At 43.5% G+C, this 13594-nt stretch overlaps 1 protein-coding gene across 1 annotated transcript in view; it reads left to right on the top strand.

Annotated features, from left to right (window-relative positions):
• The window catches only part of LOC126470785 (uncharacterized), a 742455-nt gene that overhangs the window by 708918 nt on the left and 19943 nt on the right, over positions 1-13594 (top strand). The window contains exon 7 of the mRNA XM_050098794.1: positions 7967-8102. Coding sequence (XP_049954751.1) covers positions 7967-8102 — 136 coding nt within the window. The remainder of the gene's footprint in view (positions 1-7966; positions 8103-13594) is intronic.

Raw genomic sequence — 13594 nt, 5'->3', positions numbered from 1 at the left:
CAACTCGCTTTATTTGTTCATGAGACCCAGAAAATATTAGATACAGGCTCCCAGGTAGATGCTATTTTTCTTGACTTCCGGAAGGCGTTCGATACAGTTCCGCACTGTCGCCTGATAAACGAAGTAAGAGCCTACGGAATATCAGACCAGCTGTGCGGCTGGGTTGAAGAGTTTTTAGCAAACAGAACACAGCATGTTGTTATCAATGGAGAGACGTCTACAGACGTTAAAGTAACCTCTGGCATGCCACAGGGGAGTGTTATGGGACCATTGCTTTTCACAATATATATAAATGACCTAGTAGATAGTGTCGGAAGTTCCATGCGGCTTTCCGCGGATGATGCTGTAGTATACAGAGAAGTTGCAGCATTAGAAAATTGTAGCGAAATGCAGGAAGATCTGCAGCGGATAGGCACTTGGTGCAGGGAGTGGCAACTGACCCTTAACATAGACAAATGTAATGTATTGCGAATACATAGAAAGAAGGATCCTTTATTGTATGATTATATGATAGCGGAACAAACACTGGTAGCAGTTACTTCTGTAAAATATATGGGAGAATGCGTGCGGAACGATTTGAAGTGGAATGATCATATAAAATTAATTGTTGGTAAGGCGGGTACCAGGTTGAGATTCATTGGGAGAGTCCTTAGAAAATGTAGTCCATCAACAAAGGAGGTGGCTTACAAAACACTCGTTCGACCTATACCTGAGTATTGCTCATCAGTGTGGGATCCGGACCAGGTCGGGTTGACAGAGGAGATAGAGAAGATCCAAAGAAGAGCGGCGCGTTTCGTCACAGGGTTATTTGGCAAGCGTGATAGCGTTACGGAGATGTTTAGCAAACTCAAGTGGCAGACTCTGCGAGAGAGGCGCTCTGCATCGCGGTGTAGCTTGCTGTCCAGGTTTCGAGAGGGTGCGTTTCTGGATGAGGTATCGAATATATTGCTCCCCCCAACTTATACCTCCCGAGGAGATCACGAATGTAAAATTAGAGAGATTCGAGCGCGTGCGGAGGCTTTCAGACAGTCGTTCTTCCCGCGAACCATACGCGACTGGAACAGGAAAGGGAGGTAATGACAGTGGCACGTAAAGTGCCCTCCGCCACACACCGTTGGGTGGCTTGCGGAGTATAAATGTAGGCTTACTGATCATAATCCTTAAACCCTCAGAGAGGGAGAACTGTCCCGTGCCCGTTACACGCACCGAAACACACACATTCACACTGTGAAAGCCCACCTTTAGCCAGTCAGCACTGCTTTTGAGGACTGACTGACTTTTGTTTCATAAATGAACGTACTATTGGTGCTGCTCCCTTCTTCCGCCAAATACATATCTCTGCCTGGTGCTGCCTCTTGGCTGGATTTCTTCTTTCTGTTATTTATTTCACAGTGTCATCATAAGCTCCATGAAAAATACACTGACACTGAGTTCAGCACAGACATTTCGCCAAAAGCGTTCATCTATATCTACATCTACATGATTACTCTGCAATTCACATTTAAGTGCTTGGCAGAGGATTCATCGAACCACAATCATACTATCTCTCTACCATTCCACTCCCGAACAGCGCGCGGGAAAAACGAACACCTAAACCTTTCCGTTCGAGCTCTGATTTCTCTTATTTTATTTTGATGATCATTCCTACCTATGTAGGTTGGGCTCAACAAAATATTTTCGCATTCGGAAGAGAAAGTTGGTGACTGAAATTTCGTAAATAGATGTCGCTGCGACGAAAAGCGTGTTTGCTTTAATGACTTCCATCCCAACTCGCGTATCATATCTGCCACACTCTCTCCCCTATTACGCGATAATACAAAACGAGCTGCCCTTTTTTGCACCCTTTCGATGTCTTCGGTCAAACCCACCTGGTAAGGATCCCACACCACGCAGCAATATTCTAACAGAGGACGAACGAGTGTAGTGTAAGCTGTCTCTTTAGTGGACTTGTTGCATCTTCTAAGTGCCTGCCAATGAAACGCAATCTTTGGCTCGCCTTCCCCACAATATTATCTATGTGGTCTTTCAACTGAAGTTGTTCGTAATTTTTACACCCAGGTACTTAGTTGAATTGACAGCCTTGAGAATTGTACTATTTATCGAGTAACCGAATTCCAACAGATTTGTTTTGGAACTCATATGGATCACCTCACACTTATCGTTATTTAGCGTCAATTGCCACCTGCCACACCATACAGCAATCTTTTCTAAATCGCTTTGCAACTGATACTGATCTTCGGATGACCTTACTAGACGGTAAATTATAGCATCATCTGCGAACAACCTAAGAGAACTGCTCAGATTGTCACCCAGGTCATTTATATAGATCAGGAACATCAGAGGTCCCAGGACGCTTCCCTGCGGAACACCTGATATCACTTCAGTTTTACTCGATGATTTGCCGTCTATTACTACGAACTGCGACCTTCCTGACAGGAAATCGCGAATCCAGTCGCACAACTGCGACGATACCCCATAGGCCCGCAGCTTGATTAGAAGACGCTTGTGAGGAACGGTGTCAAAAGCTTTCCGGAAATCTAGAAATACGGAATCAACTTGAGATCCCCTGTCGATAGCGGCCATTACTTCGTGCGAATAAAGAGCTAGCTGCGTTGCACAAGAACGATGTTTTCTGAAACCATGCTGATTACGTATCAATAGATCTTTCCCTTCGAGGTGATTCATTATGTTTGAATACAGTATATGCTCCAAAACCCTACTGCAAACCGACGTCAATGATATAGGTCTGTAGTTCGATGGATTACTCCTACTACCCTTCCTAAACACTGGTGCGACCTGCGCAATTTTCCAATCTGTAGGTACAGATCTATCGGTGAGCGAGCGGATGTATATGATTGCTAAGTAGTGAGCTATTGTATCAGCGTAATCTGAAAGGAACCTAATCGGTATCCAATCTGGACCTGAAGACTTGCCCATATCAAGCGATTTGAGTTGCTTCGCAACCCCTAAGAAACTCATGCTAGCAGCTGTTCGTGTTTCAAATTCTGGAATATTCCATTCGCCTTCCCTGGTGAAGGAATTTCGGAAAACTGCGTTCAACAACTCCGCCTTAGCGGCACAATCGTCGGTAACAGTACCATCGGCACTGCGCAGCGAAGGTATTGACTGCGTCTTGCCGCTTGTGTACTTTACATACGACCAGAATTTCTTCGGATTTTCTACCAAATTTCGAGACAATGTTTCGTTGTGGAACCAATTAAAGGCGTCTCGCATTGAAGTCCGTGCCAAATTTCGCGCGTCTGTAAATTTTAGCCAATCTTCGGGATTTCGCGTTCTTCTGAACTTCGCATGCTTTTTCCGTTGCCTCTGCAACAGCGTTCGGACCTGTTTTGTGTACCATGGGGGATCAGTTCTATCTCTTACCAATTTATGAGGTATGAATCTCTCAATGGCTGTTGCTACTATATCTTTGAATTTGAGCCACATCTCGTCTACATTTGCATAGTCAGTTCGGAAGGAATGGAGATTCTTTGTCAGGAAAGCTTCTAGTGACACTTTATCCGCTTTTTTAAATAAAATTATTTTGCGTTTGTTTATGGTGGATTTGGAAGGAACGGTACTGAGCCTAGCTACAACGACCTTGTGATCACTAATCCCTGTATCAGTCATGATGCTCTCTATTAGCTCAGCATACTCAGAAAAATGGAAAGTTAAAACATTTACCTAAAACTAGAACGTCCAATCATTTATTCATCTACATTACAACGTTTACAAATCTGTATTGTTATACATTATAATATTATTCTAAGCATCTTTTTCATAATATCAATATAATCTAATCTAAGGTGTCAAAGATCACAAAAGTAATCAGATTTTAGTCACTGAAGTTATAAATATTAAAGAGACAACCAACTACATTGCCAGTAAACCAAATGTTTTCCGACACTTTTTACTCGTTATGGTGTGTCAATAGAAGTTATCCTGGTACGCTTTCAATCATTGGAAGCACGTTTTAAGTCATCAAACAATTTCGCACGTCCTCTTCATTTCTAAGTCTGATCCATATTATCCGTATTTATTTTAGTATTAACTTTCATTGAAATGGGTCTCTTTTCGTTGCATGTATTTTACTTTCATCCTGATCTGAAAGCTTTAATTAACTGAAAACGTCTTTGTTTGGTGAAGTATCCGCTATGACTGGAAAAATATCTACTGGAAAACAACTAACAAACATTAACACACAGCACACTAACAAATAACACCAATATATGTTAGATTAGATCAGCGTGGACTGAACAAATCAAGTTTTCCCGAGATCGAATTTTCCCGAGGAGAGATGTTCATGTGTATAATACTAATACGGGTAGCACGACACAGGAAGGCTGTACTTAAAAGTTCTCCATCAGTGTCTCCTCCGTGGGTGGTGTTGGTTTAGGGGCATCTATATTTACTCTTTCTTGTCTTCTTTTTGATCTCTTCTTAAAAACATGCCGTAAATTTATAATTTTGTACTTCCAAATTCATGTATTTTTATTTAAAAATAAGTAACTAAATAAATGATTATATCAGAGAGCTGACAAAAGGACTGCACGCAGCCCCACTTCCACGTGGCGCAATGAAAATTGTCTGCCTAAGCGCAAAACCCTCCCTGCTTTTACTCGCCATCGGTCTACAATAGCCACCGTCAGTCAGAGGTAAACTGCCTCCATCTTAATTAGCGCTCCTTTCTGGTCTTCAGCCATGAGCCCCCTATAACTGCTGATTGGATTCATAGTTTTGGCGTTCGTTTCATAATGCCACCTTCGTCAAGATATTTCTGAACTGTACCAGTCGGCTCATAGTAAGCACAACATCCGTAGGGAATCTGTTTTGTCCTGCCATTTCTACTAGCTTTCTCGCGTTTATACCGCTTTTGCAACACCGGTCGGCCTCCGCTGTTAACCCCGCGAAGCATTTTGCGTTAAATGGAACTTTTCCCACAGCTCATAGACTACAAAGGAACGAACAACGAATAAGCTGTATAATCGAATTTCATTTTAATTTACTCGTATCTCGTAGTTGCGTCTGCAGGGAACCGGAAATATGATTTTTGCTATAGATTTCGAATGTCTTAATTCATCATCACATTAAAAAAGCAGTCGAACAAAGATGATTCGTTATCCTAAGTTGAGGTCTTGCAAAGGCGTAATACTGTAAAACGTATTCTTGGTGGATTTCAGGTTTATGGACAGTCCCTCAAAGGTTGTTCAGAGATATTTGGTGAGTGGTTTGATGTGAATAATCCGTGGTCTCTAGCGGCGCGATATCTATTCGCTTTCTTAAAAACTTACCCCAGCAGCAATAGTATTCCTAAAATTTTCAGAGGATTTCTTCGTTGTAGCCAGTACACATCAATTGGTGTTTACAGATTAGTTCTCATAGGGATTTGACAAAAATAGCCGTTTTCTTTTTTTCGTGTTTCCGCCGCCGACCATCAAATCATGCAAACAATAGATGAATACCAAAACATGAAAAGTTTCAAATCCAGTAAGCAAGCCCAAGAACAAGAAAGGATAGATTATAACCGATATGCAACATATCGTTTGTACTTTAACTGATTCCTTCCGGGCTCTGTGTACTTCGGCTGTTGATGCACTACCTGAAGAAAAACTACCATAACTGGACACAAGTACTAATTAAATAGCAGAAGTAATGAACACAGAGGCAGAAAGCGCATTGTGTTACATTAAAAACAAGAAGGCTCCTCTAAGGATAAAAAACAAAACAAAAAAAATCTGAAAATGGGAGGAAAATATGTTACTAAATATTTGGAAAAATGCCAAATTGGCAATATCGTTCAAGAAGCTGAAAAGCGAGAGATTATTATCGTCTTACAAGCCTTGTGGCACATCGTCACAGGCTTCTGACTAAAGTAATAAACAACCGATATCTGAAATACCGGGTGATCAAAAAGTCAGTATAAATTTGAAAACGTAATAAACCACGGAATAATGTAGACAGAGAGGTAAGAATTGACACACATGCTAGGAAAGACATGGGGTTTTATTAGAACAAAAAAAAAAAAAAAAAACCAATCCATATTGCTAGACGCGTGAAATATCTCTTGCGCGCGTCGTTTGGTGATGATCGTGTGCTCAGCCGCCACTTTCGTGATGTTTGGCCTCCCAGGTCCCCAGACCTCTGTCTGTGAGATTATTGGCTTTGGGGTTACCTGAAGTCGCAAGTGTATCGTGATCGACCGACATCTCTTGGTGGTGCTGAAAGACAACATCCGACACCAATGCCTTACCATAACTCCGGACATGCTTTACAGTGCTGTTCACAACAATATTCCTGGACTACAGCTATTGTTGAGGAATCATGGTGGACATATTGAGCATTTCCTGTAAAGAACATCATCTTTGCTTTGTCTTACTTTGTTATTCTAATTATTGCTATTCTGATCAGATGGAGCGCCATCTGTCGGACATTTTTTGAACGTTTGTATTTTTTTTTCTAATAAAACCCCCATGTCATTCCAAGCATGTGTGTCAATTTGTACCTCTCTACCTACATTATTCCGTGATTTATTCAGTTTTCAAATTTATACTGACTTTTTGATCACCTGGTACTAGGCTTGTAACAACCGGTCGAACAAACAGGCTTTCGTAAAAGTTTCTCAACTGTTAACCATATCCAGACCATTCACTTCTCGCTGTAAAGATAACAGAATACATTAACGTACATCCAGCATGAACTGACTATCGTAAAGCGTTTGATTCAATGGTAATGTGGGTGTCACGAAAGCCCTTAGGAATGCCAGTGTCAATCAGTGTCAGGGCAGCTCCGAGCTAGATACTCTCTAGCGTGCATTCCACTGACCCAAATTACCGTTGTCCGCGACTTCAGTGGTGTCAAGCGAAAGCTCGTTGGAGGGCAGGGTGGAGGTCTATTGTGTTTTCGGATGAAAGCTGGTTCTGTCTCGGTGCCAGTGGTGGCCGCGTGTTGGTTAGGAGGCCAGCTGCAGAAACCTGTCTGCGTGCTAGACACAGGGGAACTACGGTCTGGAGTGGAAATTCGTACATCAGGAGTGCACTCGTGGTTATCCCATGCAATTTGACTGCAAATTTGTGTCACTCTCGTGATTCAATCTGTTGTGCTGCCATTCATGAAGAGCATTCCAGGGATGCTTTCCGACAGGATAGCACTCGCCCACATACCGCTGTTGTAGCTCAACATGCTCTGCAGAGTGTTGACATGTTGCATTGACTAGCTCCTTCACCAGATCGGTCTCCAATCGAACGCATATGGAACATCATCGGACAACAGTTCCAGCATCATCCACCAACAGCATTAACTGCCCCTGTATTGACCGACCAAGTCCAACAGGTGTGGAATCCCATGTGACAGACTGACATCTGGAACCCGTACAACACAATTCGTGCACGTTTGCATGCTTCTATTCAACGTCTGGCAGTTACACAGGTTATTTACATATCAGCATTTCAAATTTGCACTGGCTTACCTCTCGCTTAGAATAACCTGTGATCTTGCAATTTTAATCACTTAAATATGTTACCTAGTCAAACGTATTCCAGAAATCTCGTTATTCTATATTAATTATTTTTTGATGTTCCGATTTTTTTCCATCGATGTTTATGTCCTATTTTAAAGTTAAGAGTACTTGTGTTCTGCATCTTTAATGCAAAATGTATGTAATTTAAACTAAGTCTTATATTTTTAGTACTTCAGTAGTACATACAATAAAAGATATTAGCCTAATCATATCCTTTTGATGTCTCATTGGCTGGAATTCTATTAAACTGGTTCTTTGTGGCATTGAAATATAAACAAAATTATCAGTTAAAAATCAGCACAGGTTTAACTTATGTCTGATAAATGAATGTTCTATAGTAGGACTTCATTCATTTAATGAATGAGTGGATTACCTGATTAAGTATGACCTTTATTTAATAAAAATCCAAAGCTTATTAACAAGTGCAATACAGCTGCTCTATTGCTGCAGGAGCACCTTGCAAAAGGCCAAGTCCAAGTTCAACCACACTGGAAGATGTACTGGACTCGTTACTGGGCTTACCTCCAGCTTCTCGGTCACCCAGTCCAGGACCTGTTCATGCAACTGACTTCGCAGGTAGGACCATGTAAGTTTCCATCTTTGTCAGATAATAATGCACATTTTCATCCAGGGAGCACCTGAAAATAGGTTCAGTAACGCACATTCTATTGTGTGTCTGATTATGTGTCTTTATAGAAAGCTCACCAGTAAGATGATTGGTGATCACAAATAAAACTGAAATTAACTACTGGGTCCTGGCTGTGGTAAATTCTGATACTATGCACCAGACAGAGATGTCTAAATTGCATATCCTAGACCTAGCTACTAAACTTCAGATGTTAGGAAACACTGTGCTCTATAAATTGAAGGATGGGAGAATATTAACTATAGTTTGAGTCTTCTTTACTCTGTGGCACTGCGGTACAACACTTTTCAGTAACTTGATTTAAATATATTACATGACTTCATAAAAACAAGGCACAAAAAATTAAAGACCTTTCTATACTACATAGCTGAATTTTAATCTACTTTCTTCAACATGAAATCTCTGGTTTCAATATCAACAATGCGGGAAAAAACAGTTTGCTACTTACTGTGAAGAAGACATCCTAAGTCGCAGACAGGCACAATTAAAAGACACTTACATAAAGCTTTTGGACACAGTCATCATCAGTAAAAGAGAGACACACATCATTCATACACAATAGTAAGCACAATTCATGGTCGCATGACTGCCAACTCCAGCATCTCAGGCCACAATGCATCTGTCATGTCGGATGCAAGCAGTAATCTGGACAGGGCGAGGAGGGGGAAGGGCTGTTAGTGTATGGGTGGGGAGAGAGATGAACACTGTCTGGTGGAGTGTGCAGCGACTAGGATGCCAACAGGCCCAGCGTCACGAGGTTGTGGGGCAGGATGGTGGAAAAAGGAGCTAAAAGGAGAGGCGCAGAGAAAGACGGGTGGGTGCATTAGTATAGGACAGCATATAAACTGGGTGGAAGATGAGAATGTTAAAATAAGTTGTGGTGGGGATAATTAGAGGAGCGGAGAATATGTTGTTAGGATGACTACCATCTGTGCAGTTCAGAAAAGCTGGTGGTGGAGGGAAGGATCCAGATGGCTCCGGTAGTGAAGCAGTCATTGAAATCAAATGAGTTATGTTCAGTTGCATGCTGTGCCACAGCTACTCTTGTTCTTGGCCACACATTGGTGGTGGCAGTTCATATTGGTGGACAGCTGGTTGGTAGTCATATCAATATAAAAAGCTGTGCAATGATTGCAGCAGAGCTGATAAATGATATGGGTGCTTTCACAGGTAGCCTGGCCCTGATGGGGTAGGATAAACCTGTGACAGGACTGGAATAGGTAGTGCTAGGTGCGTACTGGGCAGGTTTTGCACCTGGGTCTTCCACAGGGATATGATCCTTGTGGCAAGGGGTTGGGACTGGGAGTGGCAAAGGGATGGACTAGGATGTCATGGGGGTTTGGTGAGGGACAGAACACCACTTTAGGAAGGGTAGGAGGTATCTTGTGTAGAATGTCTCTCATTTCAGGGCATGATAATAGGTAATCAACCCCCTAGTGAATGATGTGATTCAATTGTTTCAGCCAGCAGTGGTACTGGGTGATGAAGAGGACATTCCTTTATGGCTGGTTCTTGGGGCTCTTGGGGGTGGTGGGAGGATTGGGAGCATGAGGGGAAATTGGATGGGAGATATGTTTGCAGACTAGGTCTGTGAGATAGTGCCTGTCTGTGAATACCTTGGTGAGACCCTAAGCATATTAACAAGAGAACCTCCCCATTGCACCCCCCTCAGATTTAGTTATAAGTTGACACAGTGGATAGGCCTTGAAAAACTGAACACAAATCAATCGAGAAAACAGGAAGAAGTTGTGTGGAACTATGAAAAAATAAGCAAAATATACAAACTGAGTAGTCCATGTGCAAGATAGGCAACATCAAGGTAACTTTCTGTACAGGAAGGATTGATGTGGAAGGGATTACAGCTGTCAAAATGCGGGTACTATTGGTGGTTGGTGGATTTAATGTTGAGAGGTGCCAATGGAGCCACCAGAGAGGAGGAAGCCAACATCTAGGAAGGTGACACACTGGGTTTAGGAGGGCCACATGAAGTTTATGGAAGAGATGGTATTGAGGTTGTGAAGGAACGAAGGTATGGTATCTTGGTCCTGAGTCCGGATCATGAAGACATCATCAATGAACCTGAACCAGCCTAGGGGTTTGGTGTTTTGGGATGCTAGGATTTGTTAATATAGCTTCCCTTCAAAGGAGAAATATGTAGTCATGGGTTAGGATAAAGTGAATAATGTGCATGAGGATTGAGGTAGTGTGAGGGATGTTGTTGTACAAGGAAGTGGCATCAGCAGTGACAAGTAGAGATCCAGGAGGTAAAGGTGTGTGGATGGTGGAAAGTTGGTGAAGGAAGCAGTTGATGTATTTGAGATGGGAGGCTAGATGATTATAGGCTACTTATTGGACGTGTTGGTCAATGTGGGCCGAAATTCTTTCAGTGGGGCACAATAACCACCTACAATGGGGCATCCAGGGTTGTTGGGTTTGCAGATGGGGTGAGGAGGGAAATGGATTCTGGGCAGATGTTCTGGGAAGGGCCAAATGCCTTAATCACGATTGGGGGTTATGTTGGCTTCTCGGATGGGATCACTCTGGCAGAGTTTGTAGGTGGAGGCCTTCTGCCAGGTAGTCACTGTGATTCACAACATTAGCAAAACCTTTGTCTGCAGAGAGAACGATTAGGTCAGGATTTGTTTTGAGGTTGTGTACAACTGTCTCTTCTTCCACTGAAAGGTTGGTGTTCTGATGAAGGGACCTGGGGAGGATGATGAGGCTAAGTTGGAGGTAAGGAATTCCTGGAAGGTGACCGTGTGGGTGGTTAGGTGGGAGGGGCGGGGGGGGGGGGGTAGGATCATGGTTGGATGGTGACACGAACTGGAAGAGCAGGTTTAGAATGGTTCAAATGGCTCTGAGCACTATGGGACTTAACTTCTGAAGTCATCAGTCCCCTAGAACTTAGAACTACTTAAACCTAACTAACCTAAGGACGTCACACACATCCAGACTGTAGTGCCTAGAACCGCTCGGCCTCTCCGGCTGGCAGGCAGGTTTCAGTGTTGGAATTATGGTGGCTTTGGTTGAATGGATTGGTGGCGAAGAAGTGCTTCTATTGCAGGGATCAGGAAAAGGAGAGTATGTCTTTGCAACTCCAGCATGGTTAAATTAGGTTGGTTGGTTTGTTGTGTTGGGGAAGGAGACCAGACAGCGAGGCCATCGGTCTCATCGGATTAGGGAAGGATGGGGAAAGAAGTCGGCCGTGCCCTTTGAAAGGAACCATCCCGGCATTTGCCTAGAGCGATTTAGGGAAATCACAGAAAACCTAAATCAGGATGGCCGGACGCGGGATTGAACCGTCGTCCTCCCGAATGCGAGTCCAGTGTCTAACCACTGCGCCACCTCGCTCGGTCGTTAAATTAGGATGTAGGGCTAAAGGCGAGGCCTTTAGATAGTACTGAAACTTCTGTGGAGCTCAGGGTTTTGGTGGGAAGGTTAACAACAGTGTTACAGGAATGTTTTGTCTCTGCATTCAGTAGAAAGTTGTTAGAGAGTTTGGAGGATGTGTCAAGTTGAAAAAATCAGTCAGGCAGGGTTTAACTGCTATGAGGAGTGGACGAGGAGAAACACTGTGGGGACAATAGGGGTTGGATACTGGTGCCCCAAGGCGGCAGTAGGCTGTCAGCACGTTGGATAATTTATGGAGGTTGTATCTGGAATGCTCCTCCAGCTGCTGGAGAGCAAGGGATTCAGTTTCAGAGATGCGATGTATGGAGCACGGATTGCAGAGTAGTAGTATGTTGCAGAGGGGGCAGAGATGATTCTGGGATGCCTGTGCCATGGAGATGTGCTTCTGCAATACCAACTGTGAGGGCCATGGATTGGAGGAATCTGAAACATGTAGGTCAATGTGAATGGAGGGGTAGAATGCAGAGAAATTGATCTTTATGGTTAGGTCGTTTGGGGCGATTCCATGGTTTAGGCAGCATTCAGAAACAGGATGTGGGACTGGGCTTTAGCCAGGGCCCGCATCTCGTGGTCGTGCGGTAGCGTTCTCGCTTCCCACGCACGGGTTCCCGGGTTCGATTCCCGGCGGGGTCAGGGATTTTCTCTGCCTCGTGATGGCTGGGTGTTGTGTGCTGTCCTTAGGTTAGTTAGGTTTAAGTAGTTCTAAGTTCTAGGGGACTTATGACCACAGCAGTTGAGTCCCATAGTGCTCAGAGCCATTTGAACCATTTTTTAGCTTTAGCCAGGGAAAGGGATACTTTTCTGAACTGACGCAGAAGTATGGAGCAAGGGTGCATTGTGGCATGACGCGTAAAGGAAACAGGAATGACACAGAAATGGGCAAAGTAGGTGTTGATGGTTGTGAGAGGAGCTGGATAAGGGAAAAAACGCGAAAATACGTAAAGACGCGCAGAAACACGCTCAGATGAGCAAAAATACGCATAGATACGTAAAAATACTCACAAATACTCAAATATATCTGAAACCACGTAAAAATATGCACAAATACGTTAAAAACGTATAGAAACGTGGGAGGAAAGGAACGATGAGGTGTACAATTGTGTGTGCGTGTGTGTGTGTGTGTGTGTGTGTGTGTGTGTGTGTGTGTGTGTGTGTGTGTGTGTGTGCGTGCGTGTTGCGATAAGTGAAAAGAGAGGAAGGAGGGATGGGCTAGCCCAAGGATCTAAAGTTCCTGTGGCACGGGCAGATATAGAAAACAAAACACTGAGGTATGCCAGGATGAATCAATAGAAGTAAATGTAATTATCGCTGTTGGAGGAAAGAATCTGGGGCATAAGACGCCGCATCAAACCTGTGCATGATCAGGAAGTCTGTGTTGTGTGCAGACGATCATTGATACAGTGTGGGTCAGAAGTAGATGTGGTTTGGAAGGCAGTGAATAAAGACAGGAAAGAGGAGAAAGAATGGACATTGAGAAGAGTAATGCTATAAAGAAGAGTTACAAAGAAAAACATTACAGTGTTGTGGGATGGAAGAAAGCCGTTCAGCAAAACCAAACAGTGGAAACTCTGGTAGGAATATCAACAATGCAGTAAAAGACAGATTGCTACTTACCATAAAGGAGACACGTTAAGTTACAAACATAAAAGCTTTTGAGCACAGCCTTGATCAGTGACAGATACACAAACATCATTCATACCCACAAGCAAGCACACATCATGTGTGTATGACCACCGTCTCGGACCCAAATGCAAATATCACAAGTGGTGCAAGCAGCAATGTGGACGGGCGGGGGAAGGGGAGCTAATTTACCACCCTGCTTATTTGCTGCCTTCTGCCAACACATCCGCCTGTCTTTCCCTGTTCTTCTCCTTTTTTGCTCTTCTTTTCGCCACCTGCTGACGGCGTACCTGTCAGCATTCTAGTCCCTGCACTACACACCATTTGTCCCTCTCCCCACCACTACATTACTATCACTTCCTGTTCCCTGCCCTCGTGATAGTTGCATTCCGACCCGAGGT

The sequence above is a fragment of the Schistocerca serialis genome, chromosome 3 (genome assembly GCF_023864345.2).
Source record: "Schistocerca serialis cubense isolate TAMUIC-IGC-003099 chromosome 3, iqSchSeri2.2, whole genome shotgun sequence".
Lineage (NCBI taxonomy): Eukaryota > Metazoa > Arthropoda > Insecta > Orthoptera > Acrididae > Schistocerca > Schistocerca serialis.
The sequence above is the reverse complement of the archived record's forward strand: the minus strand, read 5'-3'. Positions and strand labels throughout refer to the sequence as shown.